At 46.6% G+C, this 18956-nt stretch overlaps 1 protein-coding gene across 4 annotated transcripts in view; it reads left to right on the forward strand.

Moving 5' to 3' along the window:
• TTC28 (tetratricopeptide repeat domain 28) overlaps positions 1 to 17873 on the forward strand; it is a 935607-nt gene extending 917734 nt beyond the window's left edge. For 3 of the 4 annotated variants that reach the window (XM_063913174.1, XM_063913173.1, XM_063913176.1), the window contains 5 exons: positions 6296 to 6372; positions 9074 to 9097; positions 13380 to 13506; positions 15199 to 15306; positions 15974 to 17873. In XM_063913174.1, coding sequence (XP_063769244.1) covers positions 6296 to 6372; positions 9074 to 9097; positions 13380 to 13506; positions 15199 to 15306; positions 15974 to 17562 — 1925 coding nt within the window. In that variant the 3' untranslated portion in view covers positions 17563 to 17873. The remainder of the gene's footprint in view (positions 1 to 6295; positions 6373 to 9073; positions 9098 to 13379; positions 13507 to 15198; positions 15307 to 15973) is intronic. The other variant, XM_063913175.1, reaches the window with a different exon arrangement.
• The last annotated feature ends 1083 nt before the right edge of the window (positions 17874 to 18956 follow it).

Consider the following 18956-nt stretch of genomic DNA (forward strand, 5'->3'; position numbering starts at 1 on the left):
CCCTACGGGCACTCTTCACACCGTCGTAAGGGGCTACGCCCCCGTAATCTCTACTGAAAAGTGAAGGTGTAGAATAGTAGTTGTATAGTTTGGGTTGGTGGAATGGGAGGTTTGTTCGTGGGTAAATGTAGTATGACAAAAGGGAATGTGATGGTGAAGGTTGTGCACGTGTTGTCTGTGTGGTTATAGAAGGGGAGATGTGGATGGGGTTGTTATTGTAGAGGTGTACTGTAAAAAGGTCTATGTAGTTGTAGTCAGTGGTGGTGGGTGTCCTGTGTGGAGGATGTGAATGTGTCAGTCTGAAGGGAGGGTGTGTGTGTGTGTGTGTGTGTGTGTGTGTGTGTGTGTGTGTGTGTGTGTGTGTGTGTGTGTGTGTGTGTGTGTGTATGGTTTGGTGTATGGTTGGTTTTAAATGGGGGTGTTGGGCATGGTCGAGGGGGCGCATAGGTGCTGTACTTGTGTAAAGGTAGGTGGATTAGGGGTAGGGGCATAGTAGTTATGAGTTTTCGGTTGTGGTCTCTTGTGATAGGGTTTGTGGAGGATGAAGAATGTTGTGAGGTTTTTGGAGTGGTGGTAGGGCGTGTTAAGTTGATTGTGTGGAGTGGGCCTGTAAATGTGTGTAGTGCATGTGGTTGCTTGTAGGGTAGACGGGTAGTGTTGTGGGGTAACTGTTGTTGTTGTTATGGGCAGATATAATCCGTGTTGAGGGTCAGAGTTTGTACGTGGTAGGTGTTGTATATATTGCATGCTGCATTTTGGAGGGGGGTGAAGGAACAATGTTTGGTGTTTAGTTTGTTGTGGAAGGGGTACTTTGTGCGTGGTGTAGAGAAAATGGTGTGTTTGGGGGGCTGAGCAGAGTGAGGTTGGACGGTGGATGTGGTGTGGCCAGTGTATAAGTTGGGCTAGGGATGAGGGGTGGGTGAGGGTTTAGGAGGTGTAGTAGTTGGTGGAGTGGTATGTGTGTGCTTTAGGGTGAGTTTGTTGGAAGGTGGCATGGCTGTGGGTTTTCTGCATAGGTTGCTTTGTGTAGGGTATTGTGGTGTGTGGTGTGTGGCTGGGAGGTTGGGGGGGGGGGCAGCAATTGGCATGTGGGTGCCTGGTTGTGAGATGGGTACTGTTGTGGCCTAATTTTTGTGGTGATGGGTTGACAGAATCCATGGGCTGTATAGAGAGAGAGGTGGGTGTGTAATAGGAGTAGTGTGGTGTTGTGCTGGATTGTGGAGTGTGTGGAAGGGAATGTGGGTGTTGGAGTGTTATGTAGGAGCGGTACGTTGGTGTGTGTGTGTGTGGGCTAAGAAAAAGTGTTGGGTAGTGATGTATGGCGCTTGCGGAATAGCGTGGGGGTGGGTGGCTGCCTCTATATGTATTGGTCAAGGGGTGAGGGATGAGGGTGGTGACAGGATGTGCAGTGTGTGATGTAGTTGTGGGTGTTAGGGGGATGGAGTTGGAGGTGTGCATGGGTGGAGTGTGTTGATATGTGATGAATGGGTGGAGGGTGGTGGAGGTTTTTTTTTTTTTTGGGGGGGGGGGTAGGGGTGTGTGCATGGAAGGGGGTGCCATAAGGTGAAGGTAGAGAAATTTTTTTTTTTTGGGGGGGGGGGGGGGGGGGGGGAAGCTGGATGGGTGTTGTATTTGTGGTGGGTGGTTGGCAGGTATGGGGTTATGGTGGGTGTAGGATGACCTTAGGGTGTGCGGGGTGTGTAGGAGAGGGGTTTGGGTGGGTGGTTGTGAGTGTGTGTGTAAGAAGGTGTGTTGGGGGGGGGGTGATTTGTGTATGTTATTGTGGTGTGAGGGTGATAGGGGTAGTTGTGAAAGTTGGTGGGTGTTGGTGGTGTACACATGGGGAAGGTGTGTTTGGGGGGGGGGTGTAGGGTGCGTGTGTTATGTTAGGAGTGTGCAGGCTAAGTGTGTGTGTCTGTGTGTGTAAAAGTATAGTAGACCATGGTATATGTGGGTGTAAAAGGCAGCACCACGGGCCCCCCCCACCCTGAGATGAGTGGGATGTGAGCGGAGTTGTGAGCAAAAGGGAGGCATGCTCATTTATGGCCTTCGGGGGATGGCTGATAGGGGTGTGTGGATGGATGATAGGGGGGGGGGGGCTGATGGGGGGATGTATGGCTGATAGAGGGGGGTGTATGGCTGATAGAGGGGGATGGCTGATAGGGGGATGGCTGATAGGGGTGTGTGTGGCTGAGGGGGGGGGGGGGGCTGATAGAGGGGTGTGTGGCTGATAGGGGGGATGGCTGATAGGGGGGTGGCTCATGGCTGAGGGGGGGTGATGGCTGAGGAGGGGGTGATGGCTGATGGGGGGGACGATGGCTGATGGGGGGTGATGGCAGATTGGGGGGGTGATGGGTGACAGGGGGGGTGATGGCTGATAGGGGGGTGGGGGTGATGGCTGACAGGGGGGGTGATGGGGTTATGGCTGATAGGGGGGGCGGGATGGCTGATAGGGGGGTGGATGGCTGATAGGGGGGGCCGATGGGGTGATGGCTGATAGGGGGGGCCGGATGGCTGATAGGGGGGTGGGGGTGATGGCTGACAGGGGGTGGTGATGGCTGATAGGGGGGGCCAATGGCTGATGGGGGGGCCGATGGCTGATAGGGGGTTGTGGGGGTGATGGGTGACAGGGGGGTGATGGCTGATAGGGGGGCGGGGGTGATGGCTGAGGGGGAGTGGGGTCATGGCTGATGGGGGGTGGGGTCATGGCTGACGGGGGGGTTGATGGCTGATAGGGGGGGTGATGGCTGATAGGGGGGGTGATGGCTGATAGGGGGGTGATGGGTGACAGGGGGTGTGTGATGGCTGATAGGGGGTGGGGGTGATGGGTGACAGGGGCGGTGATGGCTGATGGGGGGGTGATGGCTGATAGGGGGGGGGCGAAATGGCTGATAGGGGGGTGGAGGGGATGGGTGATGGGGGGGTTGATGGCTGAGGGGGGGTGATTGCTGATAGGGGGGGTGGCTGATGGGGGGGTTGATGGCTGATAGGAGGTGGTGTGATGGCTGGGGGGTGATGGGATTATGGCTGATAGGGGGGCCGATGGCTGATAGGTGGGTGGTGATGACTGAAAGGGGGGTGATGGCTGAAAGGGTGGGTGGGGGTGATGGCTGATAGGGGGGTGGGGGTGATGGGTGACCGGGGCAGTGATCGATGACGGGGGGGGGGAGTGATGGCTGATAGGGGGGGCGGGATGGCTGATAGGGGGTGGATGGCTGATAGGGGGGTGGGAGTGATGGCTGACAGGGAGGGTGATGGCTGACAGGGTGGGATGATGGGGTGATGGCTGATGGGGGAGCCGATGGCTGATAGGGGGGGTGATGGCTGATGGGGGGGCGGAATGGCTGATAGGGGGGGTGGGGGTGATGGCCGACAGGGGGGGTGATGGCCGACAGGGGGGATGGCTGATGGGGGGGTGATGGCTGACGGGGGGGGGGGGGGTGATGGCTGACGGGGGGGGGGTGATGGCTGACGGGGGGTGTGTGATGGCTGACGGGGGTGATGGCTGACAGGGGAGGGGAGATGGCTGACAGGGGAGGGGAGATGGCTGACAGGGGAGGGGAGATGGCTGACAGGGGGGGGGGATGGCTGACAGGGGGGGGATGGCTGACAGGGGGGGGAGATGGCTGACAGGGGGGGGGGGTGGCTGATAGGGGGGGAAATGGGTGATGGGGGTGTGTGATGGCTGATGGGGGTGTGTGATGGCTGACAGGGGGGGAGATGGCTGACAGGGGGAGATGGGGTGATGGCTGAGAGGGTGTGATGGCTGATAGGGGGGTGATGGCTGATAGGGGGGTGATGTCTGATAGGGGGGGTGATGGTTGAGAGGGGGTGGTGGGTCATGGGGGGGTGATGGCTGACAGGGGGGGGTGATGGGGTGTTGGTTGAAAGGGGGGCTGATGGCTGATAGGGGGGCGGGATGGCTGGGTGCAGGTGTATGGTGCTGGGAGGGGAGAGACTGTATGTGGCGCTGGGGGCTGGAGCGGCGAGAGTCCTGTCGCCTGCACACAGACAGGTGTGGGTGACGGGGATGTGCGAGTGCAGTGGGTCCCGGCGGTTCAATGAGGTCCGCGGTCGGGAGACAGTTTGTGCTGGGGTTGTGGGGAGGGCGGGTGCGGCCTGTGTGCCCGTGGTGTGGACGGCGTGCTGCGGGACTGTGTGCCCGCGGGCCGCCTGCAAAATGACAGATGGTGCGGCAGGGGGGGGGGAGTGTTATCGGCGGTGTGTGCTGCGGCCATGACGGGGAAGGTGTGTGCGCTAACGGCCGGGTGGTATGCGGTGCGGCTGGCGGGAGGGCCGGTGTGCGGTGCGGCTGGCGGGAGGGCCGGTGTGTGGTGCAGCTGGCGGGAGGGGCGGTGTGCGGTGCGGCCATGGTTCGTGTCCCTGCCACTGGATGTGGGGTTAGGCTGGGCAGTGTGGTGAGTTATGCAGGTGTCGGGATGGGGGGTGGCTGAGCCGTCCATGGCTGGATGTGGGAGCTGGTGGAGGGGGGTTTGGAGGTGTGTGGTGCGGTGGCATTGGGTGTCCGTGGTTACCTGGCACTGTGGGGCGTCCATGCACTGGTGGCTGGGGATGGTGTCCGGATTCAGTGGCTGCTGCTCCGTTCTCCTAGTAGTGTGCTGGGACAGGACAAGAGCTGCTAACTCCGCCCACCACTGTGACTCCGCCCAGCGTTACGGCCAGGCACAGAGTCACAGATGTAGCCTAATATATAGGAGATATATATATTATTTTTTTTAATTAAAATCATTTGGGATAGGATTAAATTCATGTTCTTCATCTAATTCACTCATAAAAAACCCGACAATTTCGGAGCGGTTTTTGGCTAAATAAATCATCAGTTAAGTGGTTAAGTCACCTGTGGCCAAGCATGGATACATTTAAAACCAGGACCGTGGGGTGCCTTGAGGACCACGTTTGGGAACCTCTGGTATAAGGGTTAGCTTAGGGGTTAGAGCAGGGGTGGCCGCACTTTTGGGACCTGGGATCTACTTTTTGTTCACTTTTACTTACCGGTGATCTGCCGGCGTCAAAGAACACCAATAATAACGCTCACATTTAAAAATAGCATTTGTAATGATGCCATCAAATAACAGCACCAATAATGTTGCACACATTTATAAATAGCATTAAGAATGACAACATCAAATCCCCCCCCCCCCCGTGCAAATCCCCCCCTCTGCAGATCCCCCCTTACACTCCCCTGCATAATAGCCCCCTGTAAAATACCCTCCTCCATGCAAATCCCCCACTTTGCAGATACCCTCCTTCCAGTCCTCTGCATAATAGCCCCTGTACAATAATCCTCTCTGTGCAGATCCTCCACCCTTTGCAGATCCCCCCTTGTGAAAAAAAATCATTTATGAAGATACCACGCTCTCTGCAGATCCCCCCTTTGCAGATCATCCCTCCCCTTGTTAAGAAACCCCCCTTTGCATAACTTACCTGACAAGTTGTCACACTGCCTAGGTTCAGTCCTCCCTCTCCCCACTCCCGCTTTCATGCTGCATGGCCTCCCACCGGTGGCTTCTCCTGTCATCGCCACCACTGTCTGGATCAAACTGGATCCAACTAGCACCCAGGCTCCCCACATCGTGGGTGATTACATCACCTGCGCACCTGCACACTGCATTCCTGGGAACTGTGAAGAGAAGCAGTAGCGGCAGTTATTTTATGTTAAGTCTATTGCGATCTACAGGTGGAGGCTCCGCGAGCTACCGGTAGATCGTGATCTACCTTTTGGCCACCTCTGGGTTAGTGTATTAGGTTAAGGTTAGCGTATAGGACTAATCTTCGAGGAGCTCTGTTTACAGAAATAGGTTATTTCATGTAGTAGGTGTAGCATACAGAGCCTACACTTAGTTGTTAGATGGTGCAATTGTGGGGACAAGTCTCAGTCTGTTGGCTGTGTATAGTCGTGATTTGAGAAGTGGATGCTGTATTTTTCCCCAGCAAGGTTCAGATAGCATTCCATGTATCATCTTTAACAGTAGGCCTAATTCAGGTTTGCACACAAATCCGATGGTTTAGGTACATGATTGAGATGTTGCAGCGTTTGGGGGGGCGGCACCTGGCACCATTCTTATAGACGCCTTCTGCTGCATGTAAAGCTTAATTACACAGAATTGTACAGCTGCTTCCTTGCGGCTGTTCAATTCCATCCAAATGTGAATTATGCCCTGTGTTAATATCACGTTGTGAACTTTAGCACTGGATATGTTTGATAAAGCAGGGTTTCATTACTTATATGCTATGTGACAATTAATGGAGCGGAATATATTATTCTTCCTTTTAGGCTTGCCTCATTCAGCACTTCAGGCTCTTTGTAAACTCATCACTGCTTCAGAAATTGGAGAACAACTCATAAATCGGGTAAGTGCAGTACATATTATGTAAACCCAATTTTCCAACAAATAGGAAAATAATAAAAATGATGTAATAAAATGCATCTGTAGCAAAGCATAGGGGGCCTGGCTCAGATGTGGTTGGAGTTGCTATCTCTGCTGCTTACACGGAATCAGTAGCTATAGCACTTATGTTAATGAAGCAAGAAGCGTTACACCTCCTGCATGCATTACTGATCTGAGCTGCGCCCTAGGACACAGCATTGGATCAACTGCAACACCATAGCTGGCTGTGTGACCCATGGGGGTCCAAGCAAGAGGCTAGAATATTTCCATCCTCTAGTGGAGATCCTGGCCTCGTCCCTTCCCCACAACAGCGGTTACACGCCTCCACTTTGAGAAATGGAAATCGTCGCCAGCCCCTCTCCATCCCCAAACGGCATCAGACTGTCAAAAAGTACTTTGGTACTTTGCTGCATGCACCGCAAATCGGTAGGGTCTTGAATCAGGCCCGTATTTGCCTAGTTTATATGTGCGATCAGACACTCGCACACTGTATCCAGCTAAAATGTGCACCTTGGCAAAAGCATGTTGCTCTGCATGAAGGTCAGATTTACAATGTGGACAGATATAGGGGGGAATTAAATAGAACGCAAAGGAAGCGATTTTCACTTTGGAATGACACATTGCGCCATCGCAACTTTTCCTTCACATCCCACAGAGGTGCAGGGGAAAACTTACAGTCAGCTTTTCCGTAACTAGCTGAAATGTGCACAGTCGGGCATTGCCACAATGCCAGGCAGCACATTGCATTTATATGAATTCACCCCTTAGAGTTTGGAGGGGAGCGCATCCTACTGAAGCTCAACTCTAAATCATAGAAACAAGAGAGCAGGTGCACCATACTACCACTAGAATCTTTTCAACTCTAAATCATGCTTGCCTACTTTCCCGGATTGTCCAAGAGAACCACCAATTTCTGATGCCACTTTTTTGTGAAGTAGGAGTGAGAGGACCTTGATGACTCAAAATTGCATTATCACGTATTCTGCACTTTTGGAAGGGAGTCTCAAAAAAAGTATGGGAGTATTCTCTGAATCGCAGTGCTGCCCAGTATCTGTGTGCTACATCCAAAGCAAATGGAAAAATTTAATTTGTACCCTTACATCACAATGTGGTTTCTCCACATACTTACCTACTCTCCCGGAACCTCTTGCAGACTCATGGATTTTCAGGTAGTCCTCCAGACTCCAGGAAGAGGGGTGGTTCTCCCCCATCCGCCCACTTCCTAGTGAAGTGGACATGATGGGGAGAATAATGCCAGGAATCACACTTCGGTAGGGAGGCGCCAACATGATGCTCGATTTACAACATTTTGCTGTAAGGGGATGGGGACTAATGATGCAATTAGCGCCCCCATCAGCTACCACCTGTATCTCCTCTCCGGGCTACTCATCAAAGTATGTTTCTCCAGGAGAAATGTGTGACTGTTTCATGGATTTGCTCCTAACTCTAAATAATGTCCTCCTTGTTTTATCATTTTTGCCATCTACTGTATATTGCAATATATATGTATATGACTTAGCAATCCACTAACACCCTTGAAGCCAATACCATTAGTGCATGAGAGCCTGCTGGCATGGTTGAGGGCAGAGAGATCAATATGATTCAACTAGTTTCCAGCCATCAGTCATATTGTGTTTCAGCTAATCTGTGCCATGAGCCTTGCGTGCATGCTGCCAAAGTAAAAGCAGATCTTACTCAAGAATGTTCTGAATGTCTATACAAGCTACTGCGACCAGATTTACAGCTTGAACAGCGTGTCTTGTTTGCATGCTTGCTGTACTGTATTTTCACATCTGCACGGGGCTGGTCTCCATGTTTGTGAGGCCACTGTGTGTGTTGCTTCCCGTGTAAGAATCCCTTAATGAAAATGGAACTACACACATACTATACACAGGCCACTTTGTAATAAGGAGATGAAAGTTAAGATTTTTATTGTACAGACAGTGAGATGTGCGGACAAGGTAGGCAGGGGCGGCATTGCCTCACCTGTCATAGATTTTTTACTCCATAAAAATTATTATAATAGTGAAAAAAAGATATTTCTAATATAGGGGGTAATTCCAAGTTGATCGCAGCAGGAAATTTTTTAGCAATTGGGCAAAACCATGTACACTGCAGGGGGGGGGGCAGATATAACATTTGCAGAGAGAGTTAGATTTGGGTGGGTTATTTTGTTTCTGTGCAGGGTAAATACTGGCTGCTTTATTTTTACACTGCAATTTAGATTGCAGATTGAACACACCACACCCAAATCTAACTCTCTGCACATGTTATATCTGCCTCCCCTGCAGTGCACATGGTTTTGCCCAGTTGCTAAAAAATTTCCTGCTGCGATCAACTTGGAATTACCCCCATAGTCTTTGTATCTTTCATATACTTTATATAGTCAAAATTCTGGCGTATACGTAAGTATGACAGGAAAGGCTCTGTCTCACCTCACCGCACATCACTGCTCTGCGTAAGCTAGTATTGCATGTTGCACAGTTCTTGCAGTTTGCACTTAAGGAGACATGTCTGTAGCTAACACCACCCTACTCAGCATGCTCACAATGAATGATTATGTTGCATTGTAACTTAATGCTCGAGTTTTAAGGCTCTCTTTCTCTTTTCTTTTTCCTGCGCTAAACTTTATTTTTCTGCTTGTAATCTGCTGGCTTCTGAAGGCTGTTAAAAATATGGTTGGAATGGTAAGTACACAAATATTGGATTGGCTGATTGTGGAATCTACACCGCTACTGCCCCATGCAATTGTTCTATACAGAGCAAAAGAAAAAGCAATAATTCAGATTATGGCAAAACTAATTGGAAAGGAATGTCAAGTTGTCAATTTCCAGTTTTTTTAAGTACTTTTTGTATATGTTAAACATTTGTGGTAACAAAAAGGAAAATTCACAATTTGTGGGCTAAAGGCCTTGTTTAGCATAAATCCAACTGCACCATGTCAAAACTATGTTATGCTGCTGGGGGGTCAAATGTAGGAAGTTTATTGTTCAATGAGGAATGAGTTGAACGCCTAGTCTGTCTGTGGAGCACATCTTGTGTGTTCTTGCCCTGTGCACACTCCAGAAACAAGTGTTCACAGCTGCATGTCGCGCAGAATAAGGCGCATTATCACTTGCGACTAAGTAGGTGGAACTGGGCTTTAACATGGCGTCTGTACTGTTGGCAAGGAACCGAAAGGGCATGCCACTGGAATTGTGGGCTATGCAGAGTGTTGTGCCTGCTTTCTGACAGATCTTTCTCGCCAAAGATAGGGCTAGTGCAAGTGCACACTGATGATAATGATGGGTATGAAACCAAGTGTACAGAGAGGGGTAGTCCGGACAGTGGCGGAACTAGTGAATGGTAGGTCCAGGTGCCACAATATTCATTGGGCCCACCTCTCATATTAAAAATAGAGACCACACGCATCACCCAAAAAATGGTGTTCTATCTGATTGAGAAGATGTGTCGCTACACAATACTACTCCCAATTCAAATGACAACACACAGTAGCACACCTTATTCACATTACACCGCACAGTAGTGTCTCTTATACACATTACACCACACAGTAGTGCTCCTTATACATGTTATGCCATACAGTAGTGCACCTTATTCACATTACACCGCACAGTAGTGCCTCTTATACACATTACACCACACAGTAGTGCTCCTTATACACATTATGCCACACAGTAGTGCTCCTTATACACGTTATGCCACACAGTAGTGCACCTTATACACATTATACAACACAGTAGTGTACCTTATACACGTTATACAACACAGTAGTGCACCTTATGCACATTACACCACACAGTGGTGCTCCTTATGCACGTTACGCCACCCAGTAGTGCTCCTTATACACGTTATACCACACAGTAGAGCATCTTATACACGATATGCCACTCAGTAATGCTCCTTATACACATGCCACACAGTAGTGCTCCTTATACACATTATGCCACATGGTAGTGCACCTTATACACGTTATGCCACACAGTAGTGCTTCTTATACATGTTATGCCACACAGTAGCGCTCCTTATTCACATTACACCGCACAGTAGTGCCTCTTATACACATTACACAACACAGTAGTGCTCCTTATACATATTGTCACACAGTAGTGCTCCTTAAACACATCATGCCACACAATAGTGCACCTTATACACGTTATGCCACACAGTAGTGCTCCTTATACATATTATGCCACACAGTAGTGCACCGTATATGCATTAAACCACACAGTAGTGCACCTTATACATGTTATGCCACACAGTAGTGCTCCTTATACACGTTATGCCATACATTAGTGCACATTATACATGTTATGCCACACAATAGTGCTCCTTATACACATTACACCACACAGTAGTGCTCCTTATACACCTTACGCCAAACAGTAGTACTCCTTATATATATGTTACATCATACACTAGTGCTCCTTATAAACATTACGCCATGCAGTAGTGCTCCCTATACACATTACGCCACACAGTAGTGCCCCTTATACATGTAACACCACAGAGTAGGGCCCCTTATACACGTTACGCCACACAATAGTAGTTCTAATACAACGTTACGCCGCACAGTAGTGCTCCTTATACACATTACTCCACAGAGTAGTGCTCCTTATACACATTACTCCACAGAGTAGTGCTCCTCATACACATTACGCTACACAGTAGTGCTCCTTATAAACAGTATACTACACAGTAGTGCTCCTTATAAATGTTACGCCACACAGTAGAGCTTCTTATAAGCATTACATTAAACAGTAGTGCTTCTTATATACATCATGTCACACAGTAGAGCTCCTTATACACATTAGGCAACACAGTAGTACTCCTTATACATGTTACGCCACACAGAAGTGTTCCTTATATTTTCGATAGATAGATAGATAGGATAGATAGATAGATAGATAGATAGATAGATAGATTGATAGGTATGGATAGATATATATATATATGTGTGTATATACATACACATGGTAAAACACACACACAGCAAAACACATATACACACACTCCTAGCAAAAGACACACACACACACACACACACACACACACACACACACACATAAATACAGTCAGGGGCGGATTTACTGGTGAGAGCGCCCCCGCTTGCACAGCTTACTGGGTCACTTTGTGCATGTCCTACCCATTTACACTCCATTCAAGATGGCATATGGCACATTACAGTGGAAATATTTTGCAGTTACTGGTACTTGTAGTCTGGCAGTACCAACATAAGCATACAAGTGCTGCCCATAGGTACATGCCTCACATGCCTAATGGGAAATTTGCCACTGCATACAGTTAAACACACACATAGCATAGAAACACACACACACACACACACACACACACACACACACACACACACACACACACACACATAGCAAAACACATATATATATATATATATATATATATATATATATATATATATATACACACACACACACACACACACACACCCCCAGAGGCGGGTTGGCCATAGGGTTCACATGGAAGATTCCCGGTGGGCCGGCGCACCTGTGGGGCCTGTTTTGTTTGAGGACATGTGGTCCTTTTTATATACATAATGAATAAGATGCTAAATAATTTGCATATATGAAAATTACTTTGCCACTTAGCCTGTGATTGCAGATGATCTAGTGTATGCTCTGTCTGCCTGCTTGGCTGACATATAAGATTGAGTGAATAGTGATTGGGATACGGTTGGTGTAATAAGCAAGAAAATATATATTTCTAAAGAATGATATAGTTTCCTAAATCCTGAAGGTGTATCATATAATGTGCTCATAATATTTAATTTTATTTCTTTTTAACTTCCTCCTTGATGCTGGACATGCCCACTATCTGGAAAGTTTTTGGGGGAGGGTGCTGCTGCCATGGCCCATGGCTAGACCTTACACCTCTGGTGCTGCCCATGTAGGGCCACTAGTACAAATTTTTCCAGGGCCGCTTTTTGTTCCCAATCCGCTTCTGCACACACCTATAGCAAAACACACACTCACACATAGCAAGACACACACTCACAGCTAAACACACGTTGCAAATCATATTTACACACACACACACACACACACACACACACACACACACACACACACACACACACACACACACACTCTGGTACATGTTGTTGTTGTTGTTTTTCACACAACATACTTTGCACCTTCTGACTGTCTCTCTCTGGCTCCATTAAGGCTCTTCAGGGCAGCTGCTGAGTGCTGACTTCTCCAGAATCCACACACACTGCTCCTGTGACTCTGCCTCCTCCATCCCCCTTCTCCCAGCATGCAGTCTGTGGGCCATCAGAGAGAGCCGGCTGCTGGAAGACTGACAGCTGCAGCGGTGCGGTGACAAGTTGAAGGGTGATGAGGTCACCCTTCTCCCTCACTGGCCCCGGGAACCGCATCCAGGCTTCCTCCTATGTTAGGGCCCGTGGCGCAGCTGGGAGCAGTGTGTAATGAGTCAGTCTGACTCATTTTACTGCTGCCGGGTGTGGGCCCCTTCATTTAGCTGGGCCTCGGTGCAATGCACCAGCTGCACCATCGCTATTTGCTCCGAAGTTTGGACACAGAGATGTATACAACTATTCACATCAGTCATTGTAGGCATGTACTTCCATGCACATAAAGGGGGAAGCATATAGTACCATCTTGTAGTCAGTTCTGCATCTGTCCCTTAAGTTCCTAAATTGTATAAATGAGCTGCACAGTATTTGTCTGTGATCTGCATAATCAGGCAGTATTGCATTTGCACCTCTTGCATCGCTGCAAGGATTGTATAGCTGCAGTTTTGTACCCCATCTGGATTTTCTACTAAATGTATTCCAAATGCAGGAGTAATGTCATTAATGCTGGTAGCCAATACTGGGGCAATGTGGCTTTCTAGGAGGAAGGTGGATTCTTAGTCTGTGATGTGATGTGCCTCTATTGCTGTATGATAAATGTTGTATTTTTTCCTAATCAGCTTCATCAGGTCCTCGTTCAGCTACAAACAGATAAAGAACATGATTTCTCATCAGCTCCAATCCAAGTGTCTATCAGCGTCCAGCTGTGGAGATTGCCTGGATGCCATGAATTTTTAGCAGCTTTAGGTATATGAAATGCTTTAGTTCATTCACAAAATGGAACTATTTCTCTTTTATGTATTGTTAGTGAAGACATACCTGCCAAGACTGTGGCCTCAGTACTAGGTTGGTGGGTAATATGTGCTGTGTGGCTACACTCCATCTGGGGCCCTCTGCAAAAAGAGACATTGGCCCCCGGGTACTTTGGAACCACTCTCCTACCCTCTCAGCGCCCCTGAGATAAAGTACAGATAGACCAACAAATTAATTTACGGAATCACAGTTCATTCAGTATTTGAAATGGTATCAATGAAGTCTTTTGGATGTGTATGTTTTTGTCATCAATTTAAGGGGCATATATATCACAATCTGCATCTTTAATGTGGATGTGATACATTTTATGCTTAAATTCTCAAAGTGAAAATTTATATTTTCACGCAAATTTACTAACAATCTCTTGCGAGATGAAAGAGCTGGAAGCAGTGTGATAGCGTAACGCTGTCATACAGCTTTCTGGTCGAGTCCTCAGCGCACACGGGGCCTAATTCTGAGTTGATCGCAGCAGCAAATTTGTTAGCAGTTGGGTAAAACCATGGGGGTCATTCCGAGTTGTTCGCTCGCAAGCGGATTTTAGCAGATTTGCTCATGCTAAGCCGCCGCCTACTGGGAGTGAATCTTAGCATCTTAAAATTGCGAACGATGTATTCGCAATATTGCGATTACATACCTCGTAGCAGTTTCTGAGTAGCTTCAGACTTACTCGGCATCTGCGATCATTTCACTGCTTGTCGTTCCTGGTTTGACGTCACAAACACACCCAGCGTTCGCCCAGACACTCCCCCGTTTCTCCAGCCACTCCTGCGTTTTTTCCGGAAACGGTAGCGTTTTTTCCCACACGCCCATAAAACGGCCTGTTTCCGCCCAGTAACACCCATTTCCTGTCAATCACATTACGATCGCCAGAACGATGAAAATGCCGTGAGTAAAATTCCGAAGTGCATAGCAAATTTACTTGGCGCAGTCGCAGTGCGGACATTGCGCATGCGCATTAAGCGGAAAATCGCTGCGATGCGAAGATTTTTACCGAGCGAACAACTCGGAATGACCCCCCATGTGCACTTCAGGGGGGACAGATATAACATGTGCAGTGAGAGTTATATTTGGGTGGGGTGTATTCAAACTGAAATTCAAATTGCAGTGTAAAAATAAAGCAGCCAGTATTTACCCTGCACAGAAACAAAATAACCCACCCAAATCTAACTCTCTCTGCAAATGTTGTATCTGACCCCCCTGCAGTACACATGGTTTTGCCCAATTGCTAAGAAACTTGCTGCTGCGATCAATTCAGAATTACCCCCACTGTCGGTACATGCGTCACCGGGTCGTGACGGAGAGGGAGCTGGAGTCTTCCCCTCCATAAACATTTGTGAATTAGTAGCTCATAGGCTACTATAGGGTAACACCATCTAGAGCTTGGTGTACCTGACATGGGGGCTGCGGCTGCTGGACTACAGCAGATATCAAAAATATCTCCTGCAGTCTTTACATGGTGCATTCTTGGATGCCTAATATATGCGGGTATCCTCTAAAGTGATCTGATAAATAGGCACCTATGGGCGTAAGAACAGCAGTGCATGTAGTAAAGAACATAGTATGATAACTTCTAGTATGATTTGCCAAGTTAGTCACAACTGTTTGTTTTTTTTGCTGTTTCTTTAGGATTTGACCTGTGTGAAGTTGGGCAAGAAGAAGTCATATTGAAGACTGGCAAACAAGCCAACAAAAGGACAATGCAGTTTGCGTTACAATCACTCCTAGCTCTCTTTGGTATGTTTTGAGAATTTCGTTTGTGCATGTGATTTTCATTCATTAACTCGTGTGAGAGGATTCAACAGTGTATTATTATCAAGCATTTACAGTTGCTTAAATGCATGAGGATGTAATAGATCTAGTTCTAAAAACCATTAAATGTGTGAAATACTGTATAAAATAAAGGGACTCCAACCACAACAAAATGCTTCATTGCGTCTAGCAATGGGCATTGCATCTGCTACTTATAGCTTTGTTATACTTCTTTGTATGCTGTGAGCAGTATGAGGGGTTAAGTCAGTCTGAACCGTACTTTCTCATCAGCCATGCTGAAATCACCATGATGGAATTATTATGTATGATACCTATGGTGCGTTAAAAATGCCTATGATTCACTATTATTACTATGATTATGAGATCTCCCTATAGGGAGTAGATGTTAAGGTTGTCAAGAAGCAGCAGTGGAGTAAAAAGTTACTGCTGAGAGATTCTAAGTGCTGCAGGGCCAATATAGGGTTATGCTTGGCTCATATTCTATTTCGCATCCTCCTGTTAGACACTTTATGTCAAGAATATAAGCTAGTTGTCTTACCATACAATTATACATGAGTATATATTTGCCTTTCATACATAAATGCTGTATTTCAAAGTAGTAACCTTGCTTTTATTTACTCTTTTCCTAAAGATTCTACTGAGCTTCCCAAACGCCTTAGTCTTGACAGTTCTTCATCACTTGAATCTCTGGCTTCTGCACAGTCTGTGTCCAACCCAATGTCTCATGGATATCATGGTCATCCGTTCTCCCCAACATGCCCAGATGGCATGGCTTCAGATGCTATCTCAGTATACAGTCTAAGTTCAATAGCATCATCAATGAGTTTTGTCTCTAAAGCAGATTGTTTAGCGGAAGGAGAACATAAGATGCGTCAGGACCATGACAGAACAAAAAATATTTATTCTCTCAGAAGCTCAGCAAGAGGCCAGTCTTCCCCGCAAAACCAGATGTCATTAGGGAAAGAGGAACAGGAAGAGTATGATGGGTTTTCTATAATAAGCAATGACCCCCTTCTATCATACACAGAAAGCCTTGATCCTAGCCTCAAACAAGAAAATGTTCAGGAAACAATTCAAGTGTCTGTAAACTCTAAAGGCAGCATAAGCACACCAAATTCACCAGTAAAACTAGCTCTGATTCGAAGTCCAAATTCACCTTTCCAAAAAGTTGGAAAACTTGTAAGCTCTGATACTGGGGAATCAGACCAGTCTAGTACTGAAACAGACAGTACAGTGAAATCCCAAGAAGAGAACAACCCCAAGCTTAATCCTGAAGAACTTGCTCAAAAGATTTTAGAGGAGACTCAAAGCCATCTGATTGCCGTTGAACGTCTTCAAAGAAGTGGCAGTTTCAATAATGCAAGTCCTTCGCCTGATGGTGCTTCAACTCCAAATGGCAGCTCTATGTTCAGGTCATCAGAAACAAGTGCTTTTAGCAGACCTGTTCAGAAAGGGATGCCTTCTCCTATAACTGTGAAACCAAAGCCTCCAACCAGAAGCTCTTCTCTTCAGAAGGTGAGCTCAGGATATAATAGCCCAGCAAACTCTGAAACATCCCTAAAGGAAGGTACAAGCCCTCACAGTAACCAACCTTCTCCAAGTTCAGATTCGCCTCATTTCAAATTGAAATATCCTAGCTCTCCTTACAGTTCTCATATTTCAAGATCTCCTCGAGATATATCTCCAAGCTCAGGTCATCAATCTCCAGCAGGTAGTACCTCATCTCCAGCACTTTCATACTCTTCTGCTGGATCCGCTCGGTCCAGCCCTGCTGATGCTCCGGATATAGATAAATTAAAACTTGCTTCAATTGACGAAAAGGTGAAAGCTATCCACAACCTGAAGATGTTCTGGACAAATCACCCTCAGCATACATCCGGTCCAATCAAAATATTACGGGGAGCTCCAGGAACAATGACTTCAAAGAAAGACGTTCTAAGTCTATTGAACCTGTCTCCACGACATAGCAAGAAAGAAGAAGCCGTGGATAATCTTGAACTAAAAGAATTGTCTGTTCAGAAGAAACATGCTGAAACCACACAGCAAATTCCTCCAAATGGTCATAAACACATGGAAAACATAAATGTAGCAAACATCACTCAGTCATCATCATCACCATCTATTAACATGTCTGGTTCTATACGCAGTTTAAAACTGTCATCTGGAAATGGGTACAAGTTCCTTTCACCTGGGAGATTTTTTCCTTCTTCAAAGTGTTAAAATGTCTTTTATACAACTTTTAAGCCTGTATTACCATTTGTATATTGTTTGTGTCCAATTGCCTTCATAAGTGAGAGACTAAAATATTACATGTGAAGCAGTGGTTATAATGGATATAAGAAACATTCAGTCATAGGAGTTAGATTTTAATGAGAAATTACCTATGATTATAATTTCAATCAGTTTTTTAAGAAAATGACAATACAAGGGCAGTGAGGTGCACTCAGCTCTAAAATGGGATTATATTTCTGTGAGAGAATACTGAAATTTATTTAGTCATTTATTTTATTTATTATCACTAGTAAGCAGTTTGTACTTAAGTGTGCAATTTTATTTGTAAAGGTTTCAGACATGAAAAACTATAAAAATCACTATACTTGCATGTATTCTTTTGTAAATGTTACTGATCCAACGTGGAAAAGCACCCTTTGTTGGTTTGTTCAATGCTATAAAAGGTGTTTGGATGTTATCATTTTCTTTTCTTCTAAGATTGCACCTGTTTCTGATTATACCATTTATATACCAGCCTTTTTAGTCGATGCTTTACCCACAGGGTATTTAGAGTATGGTACAATCCAGTGCTAACACATGATCTTACCTGCAGATAGAATATTTTTGTAGAGCTTAGTCTATAGGCGAGATCCTGCGTGAATGCTTATTGGGCAAAGCATGGCCTGGCAAAGTCTGACTGTGAATGGCCTACTCAGAAGTCAGAACTGTAGTCAGTGGCTGAACAACTGTGCGGCAGACCACGTGGCATTGGTGAGGCTGGTCCATGTGATCTGCTTAAGCCCAAACAGAGCTTTACTGTGCATGGACCAGCTCATGCTCATAGCATATCACCAGACCTACCCCACAAATTGCTGATGTTTGCGTCCAACAATTGAGTGTCACATCCCTTTCTGTAATATATTTATTAATTCATATTCATACAATTCTGTTTGTAGTCTGCACATTTCTGACCATTGGTCGCTCAGTTGGATTGCACATATAGGGGCAGATGTACCAAGCCTTGGAGATAAAGTGAGATAAAGTACCAGCCAATCAGCTGCAAAGTGCCATGTTACAGGCTGTAAAAATGCCAGTTGGGAGATGATTGGTTAGCACTCCACAGTTACATTTAAAAAAAAACAGGGTACCAAGGTCAAACACAGGATTTCTAGAAGGTGGGCTTCCAAATGCTTGATTTTAGATTGAGTGTGGCCCCATCCCATGAAAACATAATTAGCATTTAACCAGCTATTGTGTGGCTCATACAAAGTGCAGTGTACTGTATATCACAGTAAGCTATTAGATTTATCTATAGTGCCAGACTGTCAGAACTGAATGTTTTTTTTTTCCGGATGCGGAACATTGTAGTTGCAGGAGAACCTATATATATATACACATTGGTC

The sequence above is a fragment of the Pseudophryne corroboree genome, chromosome 1, assembly GCF_028390025.1.
Source record: "Pseudophryne corroboree isolate aPseCor3 chromosome 1, aPseCor3.hap2, whole genome shotgun sequence".
Classification (NCBI taxonomy): domain Eukaryota; kingdom Metazoa; phylum Chordata; class Amphibia; order Anura; family Myobatrachidae; genus Pseudophryne; species Pseudophryne corroboree.